This window comes from Siphateles boraxobius, unplaced genomic scaffold, assembly GCF_051911475.1.
Source record: "Siphateles boraxobius isolate OS27281-9 unplaced genomic scaffold, OSU_SipBor_1 7, whole genome shotgun sequence".
NCBI lineage: Eukaryota > Metazoa > Chordata > Actinopteri > Cypriniformes > Leuciscidae > Siphateles > Siphateles boraxobius.
Genome location: NW_027509197.1, coordinates 17,633,863 through 17,660,496, shown reverse-complemented (window position 1 = coordinate 17,660,496; position 26,634 = coordinate 17,633,863). Strand labels below are relative to the sequence as shown.

The following is a 26,634-nucleotide window of genomic DNA, read 5'->3' as shown; positions in this document are numbered from 1 at the left end:
ATACAAATTGCATGTGTTTTGGCACGTGTGTGCAAAAGAGTAAGTACAATTGTCTACAATTTGACGAAATGTACATGGCTTGTTGATCAATACTGATTAGTTGATTCTCAGTGAAATTTTCAAACTCCTCACAACTTCTTAACATTCTTTCATCGTGTGAGCCATCACATGCAAAATGATTCATTCAGTGATCGTAATCTGTCAGATGTTATATTCCAAAAATATTTATAACATAATGTTTGTAATGTTTGCTAAATTGGCAAATGGCCTGCCGTTGCGATAAAATGGAATAACAGTTCTAGGTGTCAATGCCCAGTGGCACCAAAGAGTCTTAATCTGCTACTGAGTGTGGCTCACACAATGACAAAAACACTTTTTATTTTGGTGCCATTGGCCAATTTATTGACACAATAACTAAGTTTTGAAGCATGAATTAAACGTTTTGGGTGAGTCACTACATTTTGCAAACATGCAATTGTGTGATATCCCATTTTGTAACAATTGCACTTAAAGTTAAGAGAATGTTAAAACTGTTAAAAAAATGTGCCAACGAGATTAAGAAAAACTGTAATACTATATATATATATATATATATATATATATATATATATATATATATATTAGGGCTGTCAGTTAAACGCGTTATTAACGGCGTTAACGCAAACCCATTTTAACGGCGTTAATTTTTTTATCGCGCGATTAACGGTCTTTTTGGCCTAGCAAACTTTGTAGTTTTTTTTCACATGCTTTTGCATTAGGACGCGGCATGGACGTTTTGAAAGCGCAAGCGGATCTAGCTAGACCGGAAACAAAACAACAGGCACGCCGCACACACTTGTTTGGGCTTACGAGCCGGATGCGCGAGCGCGAATCTCTCTGCTCGCGCGTGGAATATAATGTGCCGAGCACGAATCTCTCTGCTCGAGTCGCGCGCTCTCAGATACACGCTGCTCTTGTTAGAATTTTCTCTGGGCTCGCTCAGACAATATGTGCCTGCACTTAAAACGTGTTCAGTGCAATCGCGAATCTCTCCTCTTCCCCAGCTAACAATTTTAGGTTATAAGAACGTTTTCATAACGTTCCCATTAAGTTATAAAAACCTTATTTCTGAATGTTATAGGAACGTTCAAAACGTCCAGTTTTGAGTGGATGACGAGCGCGAGACACCGAAATGGATGCCAATAAGATTCTGAATGGAACGTTTACTTTTAAAAAGTTGCCAAATGGTTCCATTGACGAGACCAAAGTGATCAGTGTGTTTTGTCGTTTTGAACTGAGCTATAATCATCGCAGCACGTCCAGTCTGAAATACCACTTGATGATGGCCAAACACACACACACACACACACACACAGCTGATGCGAATTCTCCGCCCCCTCGTCAATATCAGGACCTCGTCAGTATTTCTTTCACCCTTTTATTGATGGACAGTGTTACATTGTGTGAGAGATTATTTGCTCCAAGTAAGAATGTTTTAGTGTGAAATTGAACACAATATATGCCAATGTTGTTTTCAATAAAAAACATTTGCACAAAGCAAGCCGATCCACTTTTCCATGTTGATAAGAGCATTAAAATGAGAAAAAATAATGGGACAAAAAGAAATCAAGAGACATTTAGAATAGATAAAAATGTGCGATTAAATGCGATTAATCGCGAGTTAACTATGACATTAATGCGATTAATCGCGATTAAATATTTTAATCGTTTGACAGCACTAATATATATATATATATATATATATATATATATATATATATATATATATATACATACACCTATGAATGTTTGTCACAAAATGCAAAAGGATGATACCGTTTAAAAAGGGAGTCTGGTGTTTCCAGGGGCGTCATGCAAGCCAAAATTCTGGGGGGGCACAATCTGAGGTAATTGTTTTCTGACGGTTAGACTAGGCTAGCTATCGATAACGTTACACTGACACAACTGAAGTTAATGCTCTGAATTCGCAGCTAATATCAAATCCATAACTTTTTGATCAAGTTCAAATTTCCAGGTCAACCACAAATAATCCCACTACCTTTTAATATATTCCGATAACTAATTCAATGCCGATTTGTTGCTTTGCCCACTTACCACTTCAAGACCATCTGTAAAACATTGCCAGCTCAACGTGCGAGACGAGTGAGTTGTTTGAACATACACAGCAAAGATTCTAGAGCGCTGATTTGATATACACAGACACCATATTAGGAAAAAGGGGCGGGCTGATGCTGACCGATTTATTACACATCCAGAAGAATCAGGCATGTGATTGGCTAAGGACAAAAAAGCAGGAAAATATACCGATTTAGTTGTTTTATTAACATTAAATAGATAGTTCTCCCAAAAACTTTAATTGTCATCATTTACTCTCTCAAGTTGTTTTAAACCTGAATAAGTTTCTTTCTTCTGTTGAAGTTATTTGGAAGAATGTGGGTAACCAAACAGTTGATGTACCCCAGTGATTTCCATAGTATATTTTTCGCAATGGAAGTCAATGGGGACCAGCAACTGTCTGGTTACTCACATTCTTCAAAATATTTTCTTTTGTGTTCAGCACAAGAAATAAATTAATATAGGTTTGGAACAACATTACAGTAAATAAATAATGACATAATTTTTATTTTTGGAATTTAATTTTTATTACTATCCCTTTAAGGAAAAGCGGCTGCATGTTTATTATTAGGGCTGTCTCTTTAAGACCTGTACGCGACGCGTCTAATATACACGCATTTGACAAGCAGATTTCTCTAAATTTTCTCAGTTTGCTTTCAGTTTAGACATAACCAATTCATGTATTTTAATCCAATTAATCCGGAAAAATCACATCCCTGAGAATACATTTGAGTCTTTATAGGCTCTGGTAATTATGGAGCATAATAGGAATAAAGTTGTGACAAAAAAAATTATCAGGGAGGAAAAATCTGAGGGGGCACGTGCCCTGTTGAGCATCCGAGTGCGCAATTCACCTTCACTCGCGTGCAGGAAAAACAAACGAAACGCTGTTCAGTGCTGTTTATCCTCTTGCAGGATTTTATTAGCAAGCTTCACTTGAACATCACATCAGTTCACATGTTCTCTCAACTTAGAAACATGAGACGTAAAGAAAAACGCAACGTCATCACGTACATAACCGTATACCTTCAAATAAAACAATACGGGTAGTCAATACCGTAATACAATGTATAAGGGTGCAATACGTTTAACACCCCCACTCACTCTTAGCCCATTGTATTTTCTATAACATCAAATTAAACATAAAATAAAATTTTCTCCTTTACATAAATTGAATGTATACAAAACATTTTTACACTTTTAAGTTCCAAACATATCCCGACTAAACCTCTTTAACTTCTGCTTGGTGGCTGGCTTTGTCATTATGTCAGCAACCATTGTCTCTGTAGGACAATATTCCAAAATAACTTTGCCATCATTTACAATTTCTCTTATGAAATGGTATTTGATATCAATGTGCTTGCACCTTTGCCTACAGATTGGGTTTCTGGCTAGTGCAATGGTACCTTGGTTGTCTTCGAACACCTTTGTTTGTGCATATTTGTATGTGTCCATACCCTTAAGCAACTGTTCTAGGTAGATACATTCCTGCATGGCTGATGCCAAAGATATGTACTCTGCTTCGCAAGTAGATAACGCTACTGTCGGTTGTTTTCTGGTTTTCCATGAGATCAAAGAGCTTTCTTCACTCAGATTAACACAGTACCCTGAAGTACTACGTCTGTCTTTTGTGTCAGATGCCCAGTCGGCGTCACTATACACTCTCAGACCTAGCCTCTCTGTATCATTTCTCCTGAAGCATAATTGCTGTTCTGCTGTACCTTTAAGGTACCTGAACACATGTTTAACTGTGTTCCAGTGCTGTTCTGTTGGTTCAGCAAAATACTGAGATAATTTACTGACAACAAAACTTAGGTCTGGTCTTGTACAATTGGACAAGTATATTAAACTTCCTACTGCCTCCCTGAACATCTTTGGCTCTTTCATTTTTTCTGCATTTTCTGTAAAATCAAGTTTTGGTTCACATGGCGTTTCCCTTGATTTACAGTTCTGCATGTTGAAACGATCTAGTATTCTTCTCACATATCTTTCCTGTGACATTTTAACTAGACCCTCTGCTTGTTCAAAATCTATGCCCAGGAAGTGTCTCAACCTTCCCATGTCTTTCATTTTGAACCTTTGTGTGAGCATTTCTTTTACACTTTCCAGAACACTTTCACTGTTAGCAGCTAGGATTAAATCATCAACCCATACTATCAGGATTACTTTCTCATCTGGCTTTTCTTTAGTGTATACGCAATTGTCAGCTGGGTTCTGTGTAAAACCGTTCTCAGTCAAACATACATGTAACAAAGCATTCCAGTTCCTACCAGATTGCTTAAGGCCATAGAGAGATTTTTTTAGCATGCATACAAATTTTTCATCCTTTTCAGATTTTTGCTCATAACCCTCTGGTTGTTCCATATAGATTTCGTGATCTATAGGTGCATGCAAGTAAGCTGTCTCGACATCCATTTGGTGCAAGATTAGGTTTTCCTGTGCTGCTTTTTGCAAAACTATTCTCACACTTGTCATGTCAGCTGTTGGGGAGAATGTCTCATCATAGTCAGTCCCTTGTTTCTGACTGTATCCTTTCGCCACAAATCTTGCCTTGTATTTTTCAGATCCGTCAATGTCTCTTTTAAGTCCGTAAACCCATCTTCCTCCGACTGGTTGTTTTCCTGGTGGTAGTTTAGTGAGTGTGAAGGTCTTGTTCTCTTCCAATGATCGCATTTCTTTGTCCATAGCATCCTTCCATTGCTTGGATTTTGTTGATGTTATGGCATCCTGGTAGGTTTGAGGTATATCACATACTGCCCTGTAGCAAAAATCTATGCATGTTTGCAGTTTGTCTTCAGCATCCTCAGTTTCAAAATCATGTAGGTAAGCTGGCTTCTTCCTGGTTCTTGGGGGGTTCTTTCTGATCTCGGATTCTGTAGCTCTACCCGATTGATTGGGAGCAGCCTGTTCGGGCAAAGTCTCTGAAACAACACTTTGAACACCATGATCTGGTTCATCCTCCACATTATCGGCGCCACTGACTTCACTGCTGAAGATATTTGGATCCATGTCTTCACATCTTGTGTATGTCTCAGATGTTCGTTTTTCTCTTTCACTGGTTGTCTGTGTTGTGAACTTCACCAATCTGTGTTTTTGGACTTTTCCGGTGTTAGGGTAGTATACTAGATAGGCGGGGCTGTTCTTGTCGTAGCCTATAAAAACACCTTGTTCGCATCTTGAGTCCAGTTTGCTCTTCTCTTGTTTGTAAGCAAAACATAATGATCCGAATTTCTGCATTTTTTGAAACATCTGGCTTTTTCCCTGTGAATAACTCATATGGCGTTTTCTTTGTGCGTCTACTGTAACACCTATTTCTCACGTAGGCTGATGTTTGCATTGCGTAGTTCCACAACTCATCTGGCAACTCGCTCTCTATCAGCAAGCATCTGCTCATATCAAAAAGTGTTCTCCATCCTCTCTCCGCTGTGCCATTCTGATGTGGCGAATAAGGTGCAGATGTTTCATGTCTAATCTTACTCCTTGTCAACAGCGTTTGGAAATCTCGACTCATGAATTCAGTGCCGTTATCTGAACGGATACACTTGGTTTCTCCATAAGGTGCAATGTCAGCTAAAAACTTCTCAGTAGCTTGTATTGTGTCACCTTTAGTTTTCAGGAAGTACACAAACATCGTACCTGAATAGTCATCTGTAAATGACTGTGCATATCTGTGTCCTTCTTTGCTCTGTGTTGGCATGGGACCGGCCAGATCCGTGTGAATCAGTTCCAGAGGTTTCTTTGCTTTTCTGTCTGGCTCCCGGTTTCTGGTCTGCGTGAATTTTCCTTTTGTACACACTTCGCATAACTGTTCCGGTCTCATTTTGTTTCCTCTTATCTCCATGCCTCTTACTACACCTTGTAGCTTCTGTACATCTTCATGGTTACAATGTCCCAAAATTTCATGCCAGGTTTGTAAATCATGACACACTTTGCACTGGTCAACGCCCTCTTCTAGTGTTGGTAAATAGTACAAGTTTCCACTTTCATGTATATCAAACCTGCTTCCGTCTTTGGTAATCAAGTGGCTGTCTCCCTTTTTGAAAATGACTGTTGCTCTTCCATTTGTTGCTCTAGCTACCGAGAAAATGTCATGTGGGTATGAAGGCATGTATAGTGCGTCCCGTAGCTGTGCAGTGTGCTGCTTTCCAGCATCATCTATGAGATAAATCACTGCCGTTCCTCTTTGTTGCGCCATTCCACTGCACTTCGTACCGTCGGCTAATTCTACTGAATGAGTCTCTGGTTGAAATGAGTTATCAAAACTTCTGAATTTTGTGATGTCACTCACAATGTGAGACGTCGCTCCAGCGTCTACCATGATGCCTTTCATCTTCACTTTGTTCTGCGGTTTTTCATATTCTGAGTGTTCAGCTTTGAAGAGATGATCTTGGTCATTAACGTGTTCTTCTGTAACCTTTCTGACGCCATCTTGGTCGCCCTTTTTCTTGCACAGGAACTCCGCGTGTGTACTATTTTTACAATGACTGCACCACACTCTCTTGTAACACTTTCTCGCTCTGTGTCCCTTTATTCCACATTTGTAACATGTCACATTTGTGTCTTCCTCTTTTCTTTCTTTTGTGTGGTACCTGAGAGGACCTTTTCCTTGTCTCGTCTGCGTCTTCATCACATTATCTGTGGATTCAGTTACTTTCATTTTCTCCGCCTCTTCGTAAATTCGCAGTCTTCTCTTAAAATCTGTGAACGTAACGTCGTCCTCATTCTGTGTTATGTGGACGGCTAGCGGTTTGAAAATATCTGGTAATCCACGGAGAATCATTGCTATGGTTAATCCATCACTCATGGCTTCTCCAGCATCTCTCAGTGCTGTGATGATGTTTTCTGCTCTTATCAAGTAGTCAGTAACACTCTCGTTGTCTGCCATGCGTAGCTGAGTTAACGATGTGTACATATTTATTATCCGTGGCTTGCTTTTCCCAGAATAATGCTCTTTCAGTATTTTAAGGGCTTTCCTGCCATCGTCAGCAGCTTCATGTCTTATCAGTGATAGGCTTTTATCATCTATCAGTCTTACAAGTTCAGCATAACAATCAGCATTCTTCCGTCTGTCTTCGGCTAGCTGTTCCGCGTTAGCATCAGTGGGCTCATGCAAGATAGTTTCTTTTAACTTTAGAGTGTGTAAACAGCTTAAGAATCTCGTTTCCCAAAGATCATATTTGTCTTCGGATCCATCAAACAAAGATTGATTTGCTAGGACTCCTACCGCTCTGTTTGCCATCTTCCCGCCGACTTTTCTTCTTAGGTCACTTCAGTTAGCTGCTTCTCTAGCTTCATAGAACGCGTAACGTTGATACGGCGCGTCTGTCTTTACTCACGCTCGTTTGTTTCCGTGCCTGGGCCCATAACCTGTTGAGCATCCGAGTGCGCAATTCACCTTCACTCGCGTGCAGGAAAAACAAACGAAACGCTGTTCAGTGCTTTTTATCCTCTTGCAGGATTTTATTAGCAAGCTTCACTTGAACATCACATCAGTTCACATGTTCTCTCAACTTAGAAACATGAGACGTAAAGAAAAACGTAACGTCATCACGTACATAACCGTATACCTTCAAATAAAACAATACGGGTAGTCAATACCGTAATACAATGTATAAGGGTGCAATACGTTTAACATGCCCCCTCACTTTGAATGGGCATGACGCCACTGGGTGTTTCCTTTGAATAAATCACTAAAAAGGCTTTTGATAAAACATTTTTGTCTTTTAGTATTTCTTTAACCACCCAGTTTGTGTACCCAGTCACGACATCATCATTCATACTATCTATCTATAAATTACAGGAACAAGTGTGTGTGTGTGTGTGTGTGTGTGTGTGTGTGTGTGCGTGTGTGCGTGTGCGCGTGTGCGTGTGCGTGTGCGTGTGCGTGTGTGTGTGTGTGTGTGTGTGTGTGTGTGTGTGTGTGTGTGTGTGTTAATCGCATATCTCTCGAACCTTTAGTCCGATGGATTTCAAACTTGACAGGTGTCTTGCTACGGGCACAAGTAAGTGCATTGGATTGTTTGGATTAGAAATGCAAAAGATATTGTGTTAAATATGTCGGTAAAATAAGCACACATTGAAGTTGTGGTTTAAAAATAAACATTCTGACATTGGAGGGTTGTGGTTAGAAAATAAACACTCTGTCAGCTAAACATTAAAGGCCCGTTCACACCAAGCACGATAACTATAAAGATAACGATAAAGATATAATTCTAAAAATCGTTCTCCATATTAAAGAATAACAAAGTTCACACCACAACTATAACGATAAAGATATGAGGAACGATATCGTTGGATTCACTTTCAGAACGATTTTTTTCCAGCTGTCGAACGATAAAACACTGACAGCCAATCAGAATCCATTCTAATTTAAAGGTCTCGTGCATTTAAAATGGCAGATGACATTGCAGAGAAGTTAAACGTCGAGGTACAAAAAAATCCTCCACTGTTTGACAAGTCAAACCCCCTTTTCAAGGATACGTTAAAAAAGATGGATATGGAAAGCAATCGTCGTATCCTGGGAATAAATGGTGAGAAGTATTAATGATGAGATATTATGCAGTTAGCATAGTGTAACAAAATTACCTAAGGTAGGCTATCCAGCGCTAGTTTTGACAACATTGCTGAAGTTGCAGTGAAAAAGGCGTTGTAGGCTATAGGCCTACATATAGGTGTTGACTAGGTGATGTTTTTTTCCCATCGTTGACTTCGTCAGCTAAATTCACTGTTAGATTAGATCGATTAGACTTGGTAGATTCACTGTTTAGATGCGCTCGGAACATAGCATGCTGGCTGAGGACATCTGCTGGCAAAGAGGTGTAAATGTCAGTCAGGGCCAGAAAGAACGATAGGATTCAAGTGCAATGAACAACTGTTTATTCACAAAAGAATAGAAGTAGTAGGTTCAGAAGGAAGTCTCAGTCTCTGGCAGGACACTGGCGACGCAGATGGGCAGACTCAGGCAATCCAGGCAGGAACAAAGGCGATCCGGGCAAACGATCAGGCAGGAGAAACTGGACGAGAGACACAGGTAAATCCAGAGAGCCTCGACAACGATCTGACAAAGACAGGACAAACTCACACACAATAAATAGGGTGCCGTGATGAGAAACAGCTGATGCTAATTCGCTCATCCGCTCGTCAGCCTCAATCACAAGCCACGCCTATCAATCCACACACAACCATACTCACAGCGCGAGGGCGAGACAGTGAATCCATGAACCGTGACAGTAAAGGCAATAAGAACCGCAAAAACATATTCAATGACATGTTGTAAACAACAATTATAATAAAATACGGATTCTCCCAACTCCTCTCGTCTTTTAAGGATACCGTGTATCCAAAAGCGCCTGTTTTTCTTTTGATATTTTTTTGTAACGTAAAGCAGCGGCATCCATTTTTGCTACTTTGAAACCGCAGCGCGGGCGCGCCCGTGCTTAGAATTAAAAGAACGTTATCGGTCGTTGGTGTGGACGCTTATATAGTTCCCTTTCGAGAGGTCTCTCCTATTGCGTAAGTAGCTTACGCTATGGGAAAACTCCTTTTCTCGAGAATATTGAAGTCTTTATGTAAAACACATTGCAGCTGCACAGCAGACAGCAATGAGCGAAGGAGCTCGGCCATTGGCTGTGCTGCGGCAACTTGCTCGAACCAATGACGGGGCGAATCTGAATGCGCGACCAATGAGCACGCCTCGCGCCCGCGCGCGACAGAGCACGCCAAGATGGGCGTGGCCAAGAGCTATATATTGGGAGCCCCGTCATGAGAGTTCTTTAGATTTAATCTCCTTCAGCGAACACCTTCTTCGCTGAATCCTCCGGATTATTGAAAGCCTTCGCCGCCGTGGAAAAGCGTACCAGCGGGATTGCTATGAGGACGTCGGCATCTTCAGCCACCTTCGAACGCCATACTACTGAGCCATCCAGCGCGCTACACACAAGTATTTACATCTGTTCGCCCCGCGACATTTGTAAAAGAGCAATTTTCTGAGGCGTTGTTCCAAATGCCTTCCTGCGGGTCGTGCAGAGACCTTCTTCCGGACGGGGATCGTCACATCATCTGCGCTCGCTGCCTGGGCCGGGACCACGCAGAAGCTGCTTTGACCAAGGGCGGATGCCCGGAATGTGACGACCTGGGTCTCTCCACACTGCGGGTTCGCTTCGCCGTTTTCACCGCGAGCGAGCCCATCGCCAACACCCCTCTGTTTGAGCCGCGTGTTAAGAAAAAGCGCCGCTCACAGAGGCTTCCTGAACCTGAGCTCAGTGACGTCACGCCGAGCCAGTCTCCGCGTGCTTCACCGCCGCTCGTGTCCTCCCCACCGCCGGTTCAGTTCACCCAGCCGGACCCACACCCCTCTAGCAGAGCGGTGGGCCTTGTGACTTTCGGCGCGTCTGAGGACGACGGGGGAGTAGATGACTCTTTGTCCTTCGACACTGCATCTGACGACTGGCCAGGCTCCACTTTCGACCCCGCCCCTTCGACGCTAACTAACACGAGTGGGGGATCCTCTATGGATACGGAGATTGTCTGCATCCTCTCTAAGGCCGTGGAGGACCTCGGGCTCGATTGGTCTTCTCCCGAAAAAGAGGCTACGAGGGAACGCCGCCCCTCGAGGAGGCCGTGGACAATTATCTCTGCCCGCCCTCCACCACTGGATGGAAAGCCAAGGCTTCCCACCCCTCGAAGCCCTGCCGCACTACTTCGGCTCTCGCTGGTCACGCCTACGCCGCCGCAGGCCAAGCTGCGTCAGCGCTTCACTCAATGGCAGTACTTCAAGTGTTCCAAGCCAAGCTTCTACGCTCCCTCCTGGACAAGTCTGGCCCCGAACCCGAAGCCTTCAAGGACCTACGCAGCGCGACTGACATAGCCCTGCGAGCCACGAAGGCCACCGCCCAGTCTATTGGCCGCGCCATGGCTAATTTGACTGTTCTCGAGCGCCATTTGTGGCTGACTTTGACGGAGATGAAAGACGCGGATAAAGCCCCGTTTCTCGACGCGCCTATCTCCACCAGCGGGCTGTTTGGACCGGCAGTTAAAGGTTTCGCCGAACGCTTCACTGAGGCCCAGAACACTTCACAAGCTATGCGCCATTTTCTGCCTAAACGCTCCAGCTCATCGCAGAGCAGACAGAGGCCGCCACAGCCGCAGCGGGCTAGAGCAGCCCCCACCGCCTCTCAGCCCGCGCCTCAGACTGACGCTCGACGCCGCTCGCGCTCCCACAACCGCAAGCCGCCTCCTGAGCGACGGGGTCAATGGGCCAGTCACAGAGCTCGCTCACCTGCAAACAAACGCCGTTTTTACGGCGACACACAGAAAACACAAAAAGAGTCTTTTTCTGCCTGTGTCACTAAGGGTTCACATGTCCACAAAGTGTGCATTCCCAGATACTGTCAAAACAGTGCCAAATTCATTCCCAGCTCAGGCTGGACGCCCCATGAATGTAGATCACGTGCCTACAGTCATGTACGCACCACTACACACAAGCACTGTTCACACAGTTATGAATTCATCCCCAGTAAAAGCGGGAAACATTATAAAAGTGACGCATGTGCCTACCACTGTCTATGCACCCCCACTTATAAACACTTTCCCTGCAGTGTCAAACACAACCCCAGCTCAGGCTGCGAGTCTTACAGACATAGCGCGCGCTGTTGTAATCACACACGCGCCCATTCAGTCGGCTGCTCAGTGCGCGCCAGCGCCTCTGAGAGCTACGAGCTCAGGCAATTCGCTGGCCGGGTCCCTACGTCACAGCGGCCCGCCCCTAGCCTGTATTCAGCCCATATCTGTACACGCAGCGGCATGGGAAAACATTCCAGATATGCCGAAATGGGTGTTGAATATAATAAAACACGGATACTCGCTCCAGTTCGCTCGCAGACCACCACGTTTTACGACTGTGGTCGAGACGAAAGTGAGAAAGGAGTGTTCGCATGTTGTACGCACCGAGGTGCGCAAATTAATAGAAAAGGGCGCTGTGGAAACTGTTTCCCCCTCTATGAGCGGGGCAGGTTTTTACAGCCGTTATTTTCTCGTCCCGAAAAAGGATGGCGGTCTCCGCCCCATCCTAGATCTCAGACACCTGAACAAAGCACTAATGATTCGCTCGTTCAGAATGTTAACAACCAAACATATCCTCGCGCAAGTACGCCCAGGAGATTGGTTTCTCTCAGTGGATCTGAAAGATGCTTACTTTCACATTCCAATAGCGCCTCCTCACAGGCCTTTTCTGAGATTCGCGTTCGAGGGACAGTCTTACGAGTACACAGTACTTCCGTTCGGCCTGTCCCTGGCTCCCCGTACATTCACGAAATGTATGGATGCAGCACTTTCCCCCTTGAGACGAAGGTGAGTGCGAATACTGAATTATCTCGACGATTGGCTGGTCCTAGCACAATCAGAGAGTCAGTTAATAACACACAGATCTTGGATTATCAGCCATCTAGAATGCCTGGGTCTAAGAATCAATTTTGCAAAAAGTATACTATCTCCCAGCCAGAAGATTTCTTTCCTGGGAATAGTTCTAGACTCTATGCAAATGACAGCTCGTCTTTCATCAGAACGCGCGCTCCCCATCCGGCGCCTTGCAACATCATTCAGGGCGGGCGCGCGTGCCCCCGTCAAGCGGTTTCAGAGGATGCTGGGTCTCATGGCCTCAGCATCGGCCGTACTCCAGCTAGGATTGTTGCATATGCGTCCTCTCCAACGCAGGCTCAAGAGCCGCGTCCCTGCTCACGCGTGGCGTTCGGGCCACCTTTTAATCAGAGCGAACCACGGCTGTATAAAAGCCTTGACGCACTGGAAAGCCGCCGACTGGTACCAGTCAGGCGTGAGCCTGGGTGTGAACACAAGGAGAAAGATGATCACAACAGATGCCTCCAAAATAGGTTGGGGGGCCCTTTACGAGGGCAGGCCTGTCTCCGGCTTTTGGTCAAACCCGGAGAAGCGCCTACACATAAACTGTCTGGAGATGAAAGCGGTCGCTTTGGCTCTCAGAACCCTGCTTCCACATCTAAAAAACGAACACGTCCTGGTCCGAACGGACAACATAACGGTAGTGTCGTACATAAATCGCCAGGGTGGACTCAGGTCGAGCTCCATGCATTCAATGGCCAGGAGACTCATCTTATGGTCCCAGCACAACTTGCGCTCGCTGAGAGCAGCGCATGTGCCAGGCGCGCTGAACCAAGGGGCAGACATGCTATCCAGAGACAAGATTCTCCCAGGAGAATGGGCTCTCAACCCGCTGACGATTCAGTGGTTATGGAAAATCTTCGGCGAGGCGGAGGTCGACCTCTTCGCCTCCAAGAAGAATGCACACTGCCCTCTTTTCTTCACGAAAAGCACGGACGCGCTCGCCCAGAGCTGGCCGAGCCGCCCCTTATATGCTTTTCCCCCGATCGCGATGCTGCCACAGGTCATCAGTCGGGTCAGAGAGGAGAAAAACGCAGTGCTCCTGATAGCCCCACTCTGGAAGAACCAAACATGGTTTCCAGAATTGATGCAAATGCAATCTGCACCACGGCCGATTCCACTGAGGCCAGACCTCCTCAGTCAGGCCAGCGGGATGTTTCATCCCCGCCCCGATCTGTGGGCCCTTCATGCATGGCCCCTCAACGGGTTCCCAGGAACCTCACGAGTGGAGCGCTAAAAACCATCGCTGAGGCGGCCGAGGGCCTGAACCCTGAAACATGCGAGATTACGAACGTACTCGCTTTTCTACAAGGGCTTCTGGAGGCTGGCCGCTCCCCCTCCACGCTCAAAGTATATTTGGCGGCCATCACAGCGTCACACGGCCCTGTGATGGAACGTCCATTGGGAAGAAACGACCTAATTATTCGTTTCCTAAGGGGAGCTAGGAGGATGAACCCTTCACGCCCCCCCTCAGTGCCGATCTAGGACCTAGCTACTGTCCTAGACGCTCTTAAAGGGCCCCCGTTCGAACCACTCCGAACCGTGCACCTTAAGCAGCTCTCGCTTAAAACTGCGCTCTTGCTGGCACTCGCCTCGGTCAAGAGAGTGGGCGATCTGCAGGCGCTTTCGGCAAGCGCTGCCTGCTTGGAATTCGGACCTAACGACTGCAGGGTCGTCCTTAGGCCAAAACATGGGTATATTCCTAAAGTGCTCACCACTCCCTTCAGAGCACAGGTTATCTCCCTAACTGCGCTATCATCTCCAGCAGACGAACACGACGCTAACCTACTCTGCCCCGTTAGGGCTCTCAGAGTGTATTTGGAGCGTTCTGCCCTATTCAGACAGACAGAACAACTGTTTGTATGCTTTGGCGGCCGTACGAAGGGTTCCGCCGTTTCAAAGCAGAGAATCTCTCACTGGATAGTTGAGGCTATAGCGCTGGCTTATGAAGCCAAGGGACTTCAATGCCCCTGGGGAGTCAAAGCACACTCCACCAGGAGTGTGGCTTCTTCCTGTGCGTGGTCGAGCGGGATACCGATCGAGGATATTTGTGCGGCGGCAGGCTGGGCCTCACCGGCCACATTTATCAGGTTTTACCTCCTACAGGTCCTGACATTGCATTCCAATGTACTATCAGCATGATGCTAGTAGAACTATGAGTTCGTATCTAGATTATGTATGTGCTTGTGTTACACTGAGCGCCTTCTGGCCGCTCTTTACTTTTTTCCCACATATAAAGCTCGCCTCTGCCGGCTGGTTGGATGATAACTTTGCTTTTTTAGCTCAGGCACCTGCCTCTGGCTATCATAAGGCGAAGTTCAGCACGCACGGCGTTTTGCATGGTGTTCCCATAGCGTAAGCTACTTACGCAATAGGAGAGACCTCTCGAAAGGGAACGACTCGGTTACTAACGTAACCTCGGTTCCCTGAGAGGAGGGAACGAGTATTGCGTAAGCTGCCGTGCTTGTGCTTGGTGAGTTCCCTTCAGTCGTTTTAACCTAAAGAACTCTCATGACGGGGCGCCCAATATATAGCTCTTGGCCACGCCCATCTTGGCGGGCTCTGACGCGCGCGGGCGCGAGGCGCGCTCATTGGTCGCGCATTCAGAGTCCCCCCGTCATTGGTTCGAGCAAGTTGCCGCAGCACAGCCAATGACCGAGCTCCTTCGCTCATTGCTGTCTGCTGTGCAGCTGCAATGCGTTTTACATAAAGACTTCAATATTCTCGAGAAAAGGAGTTTTCCCATAGCGTAAGCTACTTACGCAATACTCGTTCCCTCCTCTCAGGGAACCGAGGTTACGTTAGTAACCGAGTCGTTATCTTTATCGTTATCTTTATAGTTATCGTGCTTGGTGTGAACGGGCCTTTTCAGCTGTTTACTTCTGAATATTGTAGTTATTAAGAAGTAGTTAGTTGTCAGTAGTTAGTTATATATGTAATTCAATTTTCCATATTTATTGTATGTCATTATGTCAGTATCAGACAGTACTTGCTTTTTACCATGAACAAATAAAAATGTCACTGAACCTTTGCTGTGTAATTGTAATATTAAGCTGCTCAAACACACCAAACCAACAATTACTAAAAACACGCACAAAAAATTTGAAAGGGCATGTTGTTCGCATATCTCTCAAACCGTTTGTCCAATGGATTTCAAACTTGACAGGTGTCTTACTACGGGCACGAGTAGGCTAAGTGCAGTGCCAAGTTTTACGTTGTTTGAATTAGAAATGCAAAAGATATCGTTAAATATATTGGTAAAAGAAGCACTTAAAAGGTTGTGGTTTAAAAATAAACATTCTGAAATTAGAGGGTTGTGGTTTAAAAAATAAGCATTCTGACATATTTGTAATAGGCTATTCACAAACTGTTTGCTCAAGTCTAGCGTTTTTTTGGAGTTCACTGTGTAGCCTGCTCCCTGAATCGTGTAGTTCAGTTTTCCATATTGTATGTCATTATGTCAGTAGGCCTATCAGTATTTGCTTTCTACCATGCACAAATAAAAATGTCTCTGAACTTTTGCTGTGTAATTGTAACAATGATCACTCAAACACACCAAAGCAACAATTACTAAAAACACACACAAAAACTGATTTTGCACGGGCACTTTGCACTAGTAGCCTACATTATAAACTATAGAACTATTAATTACGTTGCTGTGCCTAATAAACTACAGTTCCCAGCAGCAATGCTTTGTGAAACTTACGTCAAGGACGTGACGTATGTGAAAATACGTGACGCTCGCCCTCTGTTCGTTTGCTGGACGGTAATGGCGGCGTGCCGGGGATCATCGTCCAAATGGTTTTTCACCCGGGAACAGCTCGAAACCACCCCATCCCGTCGCTGCGGAGTGGAGCCAGACAGAGAGCTGTCCTATCGACAGCAAGCCGCGAATCTTATTCAGGACATGGGCCAGAGGCTAAATGTGTATCCTTCATATGCGTTTTTCAGCAGCAGGCCCATTTGTGTCTCTCGCTGCGACTGTTTGTTTCACTTTCACACCTGTAGCAACGTTAATATCTGTCATTTCAGTTTATCATGAATATATGTAATAGTTGTGACCTCGGCTGAAGTTATTAGAGATTGTCAGTTTATCCTCGTTAAGTTAGCAGCTCGTACATATGTTGTGCGCAGGCTGGTGCTAATTAATGTTAATGTTCTACAAATGACTGAGGTACAATTTGTATATTTAGGCTACATGTTTGCTATAACTACGTCTGTCTAATCATAATATGATAATACGCTAGTTGTTACTCGATTTGGGTTTATGTTCTAGTTGCTAATGCGCGCGACAGCATGCATCTCACGTGTATGCCAATAACACGCTAGCAGGCCGGTTACCGTAAATATCAAAGCCGCTCTGCACTAACGTTTAACCTGACAAAATATGAATTATGTGATTGTTTCGGTGTTGTTAAAAAATATATGTTGGCTTTGCGGCCACCTTGTATCGATACGAAACACGAATACGTAGTTTTAAATAAATACCTGAAGTTAAGTAACGTATTCATACGTTTTCCTTAACTCTAAAAATCAGTTCTCAACTCACAATAAATACTGCCATTGTTTACATGCACAGATTTTATATGTACCACTCTTTCACCAAATTCCACAGAAATGTAAGTGTTTCCATCCACACTACCTGCATCCATTGCATGTAGCCTTTTTAACCATTTGAATATTCGTGAGCTTCTGTGTTTCATTTCATCTGGAGGAACCGTTAATGCAGTTTTTAAAATTAAAGTGGAATGGAAACATAGAATTTTGTGTTAAGTGAGAGGCACTGGTAATATCTGGTCTACTCAGCTGTGATGACATTTTTTTATTAGTTTCTTGAAATCACACTGGTGATGCTTATGTCTTAAAATGCACCCTAAAATGAACATTTTGTCATCAGTTACTCACACTCATTTCAATCCAAATCCGTATGCCTTTCATTCATCTTTAAACACAAATAAAGATAATTATAATGAAACCTGTTGAGATTTCTGTCCCTCCATTGAGTCCATTCATCTAAAACATGCGAGAACCAGCATCATTGGTTCCCGCAAGTCAAGCAAACAAACATGTTTGAGCTTCCGTTTACCATATTTGATGTGCTTTATGTGCGTTGATAAGTATTTTTATGAATAAAAGCCTAATTAAATCGGTTGTGTCTAATCTGAAACTAATCTCTAAAACTAATCTGCTTGATTCATATGGATTTCTTTTACAATACCTTTATGAACTTTTTAAAGCATCAACGTTTTGAGTGAATTGACTTTTAATGGTGAAACCGAAATTTCTCAGGTTTGATTAAAAGTGTCTTCATTTGGGTTTCGAAATTAACAAAAGTGTTATAGGCTTGGAATAAAATAGGGGTGAGTAATTGAGGATTTCATTTTATGGGGAAAGTCTTGCATCTTTCAATGTGACCATGTAATCTTTTCTTTCCTCTGCAGACCATCTCCCCAACAACTTTATTTCTGGCTGCAAAGGTTGAAGAGCAACCACGGAAACTCGAACATGTCATTAAAGTAGCGCATGCGTGTTTAAATCCACAAGAGCCTCCACTCGATACAAAGAGTAATGTAAGTCATGGGTATTATTATTGATTTTATTTCCTCCACCTTTTCATCATACTGAATAATTTCCGGTACACTTGCCTCCATAAGAGTGTTTAGATTCTGTCGCTACAGAATCAGGCGTCTCACTAGTCAACTCTAAACAACTCGACTTGGATCATGGGTTTCTCGTCTAAGAAATGTTTTTTTTTATCTGTATAAATTTTTTTTCATCAGATGTATGTCAGATCCATTAATTAACATTAATGGGTTAGTTCACCCAAAAATTAAATTCTGTCAGTATTTACTCACCCTCATGTTGTTCCAACCCTGTAAGACTTTGTTCATCTTCGGAACACGAATTAAGATATTTTTGATGAAATCTGAGAGCTGGATCACTCCTCAATACTAGTCCATAGGCTTCTAAGGGATTGAAACTTGCCGGCCCCGAAAAGTTATTATAGACATCGTTAAAATAGTCCAAGTGACTACAGTGGCTCAATCTTAAGTTTATCAAGCGCCGAGAATACTTTTTGTGCGCAAACCCCCCCCCCCAAAAATAACGACTTTATTTCAACTATTCATTTCCTTTTCTGTTGGCCTCGAGTCAGTTCACGTAGTGTAGTAGCGTAGTGCTTCTGTGTTGTACGTCACACGCATCACACATATGACCAGCGTCGGCCAATAGTGAGCCTACGTGTGACGTAGCACTACGCTATTACACTACGTGAACTGACGCGAGGCCCACAGAGAAGGAAATGAATAGTTGAAATAAAGTCGTTATTTTTGTTTGTTTTTGCACACAAAAAGTATTCTCGTCGCTTGATAAACTTAAGATTGAGCCACTTTAGTCACTTGGACTATTTTAACGATGTCTTTAATAACTTTTCGGGGCCGGCAAGTTTCAATCCTTTAGAAGCCAATGGAGGAGTGATCCAGCTCTCAGATTTAATCAAAAATATTTTAATTTGTGTTCCAAAGATGAACGAAGGTCTTATGGGGTTGGAACAACATGAAGGTGAGTAATTACTGACAGAATTTTCACTTTTGGGTGAACTATCCCTTTAAGGGTTAGTTCAACAAAAGTGAAAATTCTGTCAACGTTTATTCACGCTACACCCTGATGAAATGAAATGTATGATGCAATTTTTGTATGCTTTATTCACATATGAAGTTTGGTAAGCACATATAAATAGACCACATCAAATATGGTCAAGAGAAGCGCAAACGTGCTTGATACGCAAGAAATAATGAGGTTTGATCTTGCCTGTCATGCAAGCACTTTTTAGCTTTCTTTTGACCATATTTACAAGCTTGGAGCGACATAGGGTAAATTATGACACAATTTAAATTTTTGGGTGAACTATTCCTTTAACAAATCTAGCTAGCCATTTAAGGAGGACATATTAAACAAATGCCTCTGATATTTCTCGACTTTCCCGTTCATGTGAAACTCACACACTCCCTTTGATTCTCCAGCAATGATGTAAATGAGGCTTACAACTGAAACTGGATTAGTGAGACACTGACAATAGACATCCAGTGTGCCAGTGCTAGGACAGAAATCTCCCTTGAAGGAGGAAAATATTGTCTTGAGGGTCTTAATTTATAAAAAGTCTTAAATTGTGCAGCAAAAAATCTGTTGCCCGTGATTGGAAGAGTGCAGAGAATTCTGTTTATTGGATGAAGATACAGAAAGACACATTACAAGCCTCATGTAATGATTGTCTATTGAACTTCAGGCATACCTCCAGCAAGCTCAAGAGCTGGTGATACTTGAAACCATAGTGCTGCAGACTTTAGGTAAGTCTATGGAAGGAGGTTCCTTTGAACTGAATATTAGAGTGAACATAGAGGCTTGCTGACAGTGGTTCACCTTTAAAAAAAAGTTTGAATTTAAAAAAAGCATTTCCACTGAAAAGTTGTATCATCATGGCTAAATTTAAAGACAGAATGATGATGTTAAGCTTTGTTGCAATGAAGTCAAATTGATTTTCAGTTAATCTTGGATCTTCTGATAATTTTGCAACAGGACACATGGGTATCAATGATTCTGCATTGTTTTAAAGGCTTTGTTCTAACTAATGCATGATTCTTTCATGATCCACAGGTGTTGATAATTGTGTGATTCCGTTAGGAATTAAATTCATGTGCTTTATATTGCAGGCTTTGAAATAACAATTGAACATCCACACACTGATGTTGTGAAATGTTCCCAGCTAGTCCGAGGTATAGACTTTACTTCATATGCTCTCTGCAATCACCATTAGAAATAAAACAGTGCTGACTTAATCTATTAATCTGAACTATTGGCTTTTGAACTATGGCTAAGCATGCAGTTCATGGAGAGGTAAACCTCACTGATTTGAGTGTAATTAGGTCTCATTTTTACTTGAATATGGAGTTTTACTCACTCTTTTGGCTTTCTCTTTCTCTCTGTTTACTTTCACAGCAAGCAAGGATCTGGCACAGACTTCTTATTTCATGGCTACCAACAGGTTGTTATCCAGAACCTCATTTGTTGCACTGTGACTGCACACTATAGCTTCCTTTACTGCAGGTTACCCTACCAGTGTCCAACACCCTCCTTGCACCGGTGGCTACTGGGACGCCCCCCCTCTCAAACATGCCCTCAGATCAGGGTGGGGAGGGGGTCCGGCGGCACCGGCCCCGGTTGCAGTGCGGTGTATTGTACGAGGGATCATTGTTGGCACAGAGGGGTTGAATGCACAATGTGAAGTGTAGTGGTGCTCTTGAACCTCACGTTTGCTCGGTTACAGAAGTGCATTTGTCTAAAAAAAGACACTTTGGTAGCCTGAATAGCAGCTAAAGATTACACAGATGTAAACATTACATAGAAGTTCTCACGGTAAGTACCCAGACCCCTTTGTTTTTTTCTTATGATTTTGTTATTCTCAAAGTGATAATTAAACCATGTTTTGGTCTTTCGTATTCAATCTATTTAGAAGTATTTTTTATTTTATTTTGTCATTCAATGCCTGAATTGATTTGTGAGATGAAGACATCTGTTGTGCTTCCATTGTGATGTACCTGTTTTAACGCAAGCAAAGTAGCAAACCCATTAAGGACCTGTTTGAATTTGTAAATTGAAATCATTTTTTCAGTGGTTATGTATTTGTATACGCCCTATAATCTGTAAAAAAAATGTCTATCAGGTGTGAAACACAAGGTCCTTAAAGGGTGTAGTCTTCCTTGTAATTTAATCAATTAGAAGAATTTGATTTTGTGTGTTCCCCCTCATTGTTTATTTATTGTCTTCATTAAGCTAGGTTAGTTGTCATTAGTATTTGCCCATTTTTTGCATAAGGATACTGCAGCACTATATGCGATGTCTGAACATGGGTCTAGAGCAGCATATGCTTAACACGTGGTTTGCATATAAAATGGATGTTCTCAAACAAGAGCATGTTACCCAAAGGAGGAGGACTTTAACTGAATTGATAAATCAGCCCCAGTTTAATATAGCCAATGACAGTTGATGGATGATCTGATCAGTTTTATTCCCTTGTGTGTTTATCCTTGCAATTTTTTTATTGTTTCAAGATAAAGTAGAGGCTGCATTGTTTTTATCACAGATAGCTAATGCATGTTATGAATGTTGCAGTCATAATTTGTTTGTATTTGTTGCATTAGGGTTGAACAGCTCCTCTTACCCCATGTCCAAACATTGATTCTGTTCTGTAGCACAAGGTTACCATCCAGCTTTGACTGAGGCATCAGTTTATTGTTGTTACGGATTAGAAATGTACGAGTCTTCATGGCTTCTTCAGGGACTATTGATGCAGTTTTTCTTCTGGCATCAGTATAGCAGAACAAGTGACTAGGCAAATTCACAGAGATTAAAGAATAAGCACTTAATGAGGCCAAACAGCTTTATGCCTTTCATTACACAGGTTTACAATTCTTATGTGGTAAATATGGATGGTAACCATATGCTTGTTTGCTTCACTGTTCCCTATGATTCTGTTGACTGCAGGCCTTTACACCTGTTATTAAATGTACAGTTTTATGTCAGTAGTATCAAGTTTACCCTTGATTATGAGTAACAAACCTATTATTTTTTTGCTAGCACAGTTTTTATTCCTCATAGTAGAATTTATTTTACAGAATCTTTTATAGACTTGTTACTTCTATTCTAAACTTCAAATGTAGGTATGCTACAATCGATCAACTGCTGATCAGAATTGGCAGACTGCAGTCTGACAGTAGGCCTTGTAGACCATTTCCTCATAAGCATTTCTGTGTATCCTTGTATGGATATATTGAGTAAGCCTACTTGTTTTGGTTTTTTCAACTTACAATCAGTATTGGATGGGAAAACAAATCTTGATCAGAGCATCCCTACTCGTGTTGTCGTTTGCCATTCAGATTGTACCTTTTTGTAGAGCACAAAATATGAACAGTAGATTTGGAGAAAAAATACTTTTATTTTAATACGCTAAATTGTAAAATGTGACTAAATTGCATGCCACTATATCAAGTAGTTTCCGAACTGTGCAAGCAAATTTTGGAAGTATGTTGCTCAGAATTGGGGAACACCTTAGTGCCTATAATGCTTTCTTAATCTTAATAATAATTTCTAGATGTTCAACATTGCATTCCATCTCTTCAGCAATTGATCATTTTGTGCTCTTTCTTTGTTGTCTTTTTTCTTCCTCCATGACGTCCTGCTCTTGCAGTCTGCACCTCACCACCTTCTGCTTGCAGTACAAGCCCACAGTCATCGCCTGTGTTTGCATTCACCTGGCTTGCAAGTGGTCCAACTGGGAGATCCCCGTTTCCACTGATGGAAAGCACTGGTGGGAGTATGTGGACAACTTAGTTACACTTGAACTTCTTGATGGTAAATGGACATTCCCCTAAATTAACACATAAGGCTCATTTTGTCCTATTTGTAAGTCACCCATGATTTATATTCATTTGAATTTTGTTGTAGAACTGACCCACGAGTTTCTGCAGATACTGGAGAAGACACCTAGCAGGTTAAAGAGGATTCGTAACTGGAGGGTGAGCAGTTAAGACTAAATAATTCATTTGGTGTCTTTACATTGTTAAATGTAGTTAAATTACACACAGTTGCTATATTTATTTCTAGGCTACACAAGCGGCTAAGAAGCCCAAATCAGATGGTCAGGGCTCAGATAGCAGCTCTTTAGCGGGACCCTCGTTAACCCAGGACCTGTCCTTGATGGATGCCCTTCCTGGGGTCTCTACAAATACAGCATTCTCCAAAGCCTCCACGTCTTTCCCAGTGACCCTTCCAGGCAACTCAAGCAGCAGTCTTTCTCTTGATTCTATTGCCAGCATGCAGGGAACCTCTTATACTTACACCGCCCCCAGTGACTGGCCTCAGGACCAAGTACGCTCAGACCTGTATTCTGTCAAACAACTTCCCCCACACACATCTATGCACCCACATCGGCCTGACAAAAGTACAGAGAGTAACCCTGCAAAACACGAACACAAGGCCAGTGGTGGTGCCAAGCACCAGGCACCAAATAATCCTCCACCTGCAGCACCCACACAGAAAATGTCTCTGGACAGGTACAGGGAGAAACACGCTGCTGAACTGGCGGTGCAGAAACGCAGGCAAGAGCAGCAGAGTGTGGAGACTGAGGTCTATGTTGCTCCAACACAGACAGATTACCGCAAACATTTACCTCAATTGTCTCACGGGCAGCAGGGAGCAGGAGTCACCACTCCCTCGCCCCTGAAGATGAAACTGCCTGTCCCTGGGCAGGACAAAATCCTGGACAAACGTGAGAAAGGCAGCTCTTTAAAACTGCGTCTTCCAGTCCCCTCCCAAACCGATAAAGGGGGATCGAGTAAGGAGGAGCTAAAAATGAAAATAAAGGTGTCCTCTGAGCGGCACAGCTCCTCAGACGAGGGTGCTGCAAAGAGTAAACATTCCAGCCCGCTTGTGAGCAAGGAGAAACACAGAGACCACTCAGCCCATCGTCACCATCACAAACACGGCCACTCACACACTCACACGCATAGCGGCAATGGCAGGAGCATCCTTGAGGCACCCGCAGCTGGTTCGGCCCTTAGGAGCCCATTAGGTTCGGTTGCCGATGTTGCAAGCTCAGCTTCCAGTTCCTCACGCAAGAGGGTGAACCCCGACGCCAGCCACAATCACCACTCCAAAAAGAACAAAAGCTCCAAAGGCAGTGCAGGTAGTTCCTCTCATTGTTCATCTGTTCAGCTGTGTGTCATCTCACAACTCTGTTCTTAACCTTCCCTTCCCCCCTCCCCCTGTCACATACCAGGTGGGCTACGGACATCTCAACACCCTAGTGAAACTGGACAGGAAACCAGTGGAGAGCCATGGCCCTGAGGGCGCCGGCCGAGCTAATGGCCAACACACAGACTACAAAGATACTTTTGACATGCTATTCGCTGTTAAGTGCCCATGGAATGGACTCTTGAACTGATAGGAAAAGAGGATAAAATATAAAAGAAAAATCAAGCCTAGATTTCATTATTAAGAAGAGAAAAAAACAGGAATGTGAAGAGTAAGAGAAAGAAAATAAATAAAAATGCTTCCCGATCTTCTGGCAGTTCGGTTAAGTTTCGCCATCTGTGTAACTGCTGCTTTTTTCTCAGTATTCCCTTAAGAACAGTCACTATGAATGCTTAAGCCAATATGTGAAATTCAGGGCCATTATAGTTTAAAAAAAATCTTTACGTGATAAAAATAAGTAATGAAAGTTTTGCCGCAGTGAAAATTTATAAGACTGAAAGCAGCCTCTAAAACGACTGACGCTCCTCTCGTTTGTTAGTTAGAAGGAATGCAGAATCAAGATTTAGGTTCTATAGTTCCTTGAATGTTTTTTTTTTTTTGTTACCTTCCCCTCATCTGATACCCTCTGTATGAGCTGCATGTTTAAAATGAAAGGGACGAGTTGTTTACAGAATATGGAGAAAAATGTGCATACATTCTTGTATGTTAAAAGCTGTACCATAACTTCTCAGGTTTGGAGCTGCTTGTAAAATGTGTGTATGTGTGTGTGTGTGTGTGTGTGTGTGTGTGTGTGTGTGTATATATATATATATATTAGGGCTGCAACAACTAATCGATAAAATCGATTATAATCGATTATGAAAATCGTTGTCAACGAATGTCATTATCGATTAGTTGGTCTGCTTACGTCACGGGGAGCGTTTACTGGTACGCACACACACGCAAGGTCTCTCTCCCTCAGGCGCTCTGCCGAGCGCGCGCGCTACACGGTTTGGAGCAGTCTCTTCTGTCTCGCAAGCGCGCTCTTGCTTGCGCGCTCTAGATTTCGGGAGTTTGAACTAATTCGCGGGCATCAGGGAGCCGCAATCAATATGCGGGAGACTCCCGGGACTTCCGGGATGTCTGTATTTTGTCTCGAGCATCAGGTTGTGCAATCAGTTCGCTCGCAACGTAAGTGATGGATTAAAATAGCGCTACCGCAGAAATAGGTTAAATTAAAACGGTGTTTACAAAGTGAAGCATTAAATACAAAGGCAGTTAATAACAGCAGCAGTAAAATATTGTTTTTTAGTCACTGTACTCAGTGGTTTTCAGCGAATGCTTGTGCACTAATGCATAATTTATCCTGTCCTTTACTCAAGCCTGTTAGCTTGCTGGGTAACGTTACCTCCATTCCGTTCTCTTTTTATAGCATTTGTCTACTAAGTTTTAATTGTTTTTCAAACGCGATCTACTGCGGCTCTACATTCACACAATTGTTTTCAGTCTTTCTATATTTATTTAATCAATGTATCCTTATATTATATTCTTTTATATATTATATATATAATATATATTATATTCTTTATCCTTATATTCCTTATATATAATTAATTTTAAATAAAAATTAAATGAATTATATATTTTAGATGTTTTTAGTTTGTTTTTAGTTCAGATATTCACATCTGAACAACATGTCTGTGTAAATTTGTTTTAACAAAAATTGTGTTAAAACATAATATGTTGGATATCATTTTTTTAACAATAATCATGTTTGTCAACTTGCCATCAGCAATTATCATTAAAAACAATGCAAATATTGATAATAGTAAAACTCAATGTGTGGCTTTTGCACTTTTTAAAGTACACTTTTACACATAAATACCCTGATTTACGGTTTTATTTAGTTATAATAAAAAAAAAACTAATTTAATTTCTATCCGATTAATCGATTAATCGAAAAAATAATCGTCCGATTAATCGATTATCAAAATAATCGTTAGTTGCAGCCCTAATATATATATATATATATATATATATATATATATATATATATATATAATGTGTGGGGTTGGGGGGGGGGGTTTGACTCCGTGTTAGAATCCATCGTTGGCATTTCTAGCACAGCCTTCCAGTGTTTGAACTGGTGTTCCATGTTCCAGAAGAGGGTGAACTAGCAGGCAATCTACACCCTGCCAATTACCTGGCATGTTGTCAGAGGCCATGCAATTTGTACCTTTTTTTTTTTGGACCTTCAAGATGACCTTAAGCTGGATGCCAAAGGTTGTGCCTCAAAAAGCGTAGTTCTATAAAGTTTAC

The 26,634-nt window shown here is 42.7% G+C and overlaps 1 protein-coding gene across 1 annotated transcript; it reads left to right on the top strand.

The window, feature by feature from the left end:
• The first annotated feature begins 16,259 nt into the window (after positions 1 to 16,259).
• ccnt2a (cyclin T2a) lies at positions 16,260 to 24,667 on the top strand. The gene is given in 11 exon segments (XM_077215905.1): positions 16,260 to 16,455; positions 17,066 to 17,147; positions 17,970 to 18,098; positions 19,814 to 19,874; positions 20,238 to 20,300; positions 20,524 to 20,569; positions 22,772 to 22,935; positions 23,029 to 23,099; positions 23,188 to 24,296; positions 24,298 to 24,486; positions 24,488 to 24,667. Coding segments are annotated over 11 exon segments (2,106 nt in total). The 5' UTR covers positions 16,260 to 16,297; the 3' UTR covers positions 24,522 to 24,667.
• Positions 24,668 to 26,634: the final 1,967 nt, after the last annotated feature.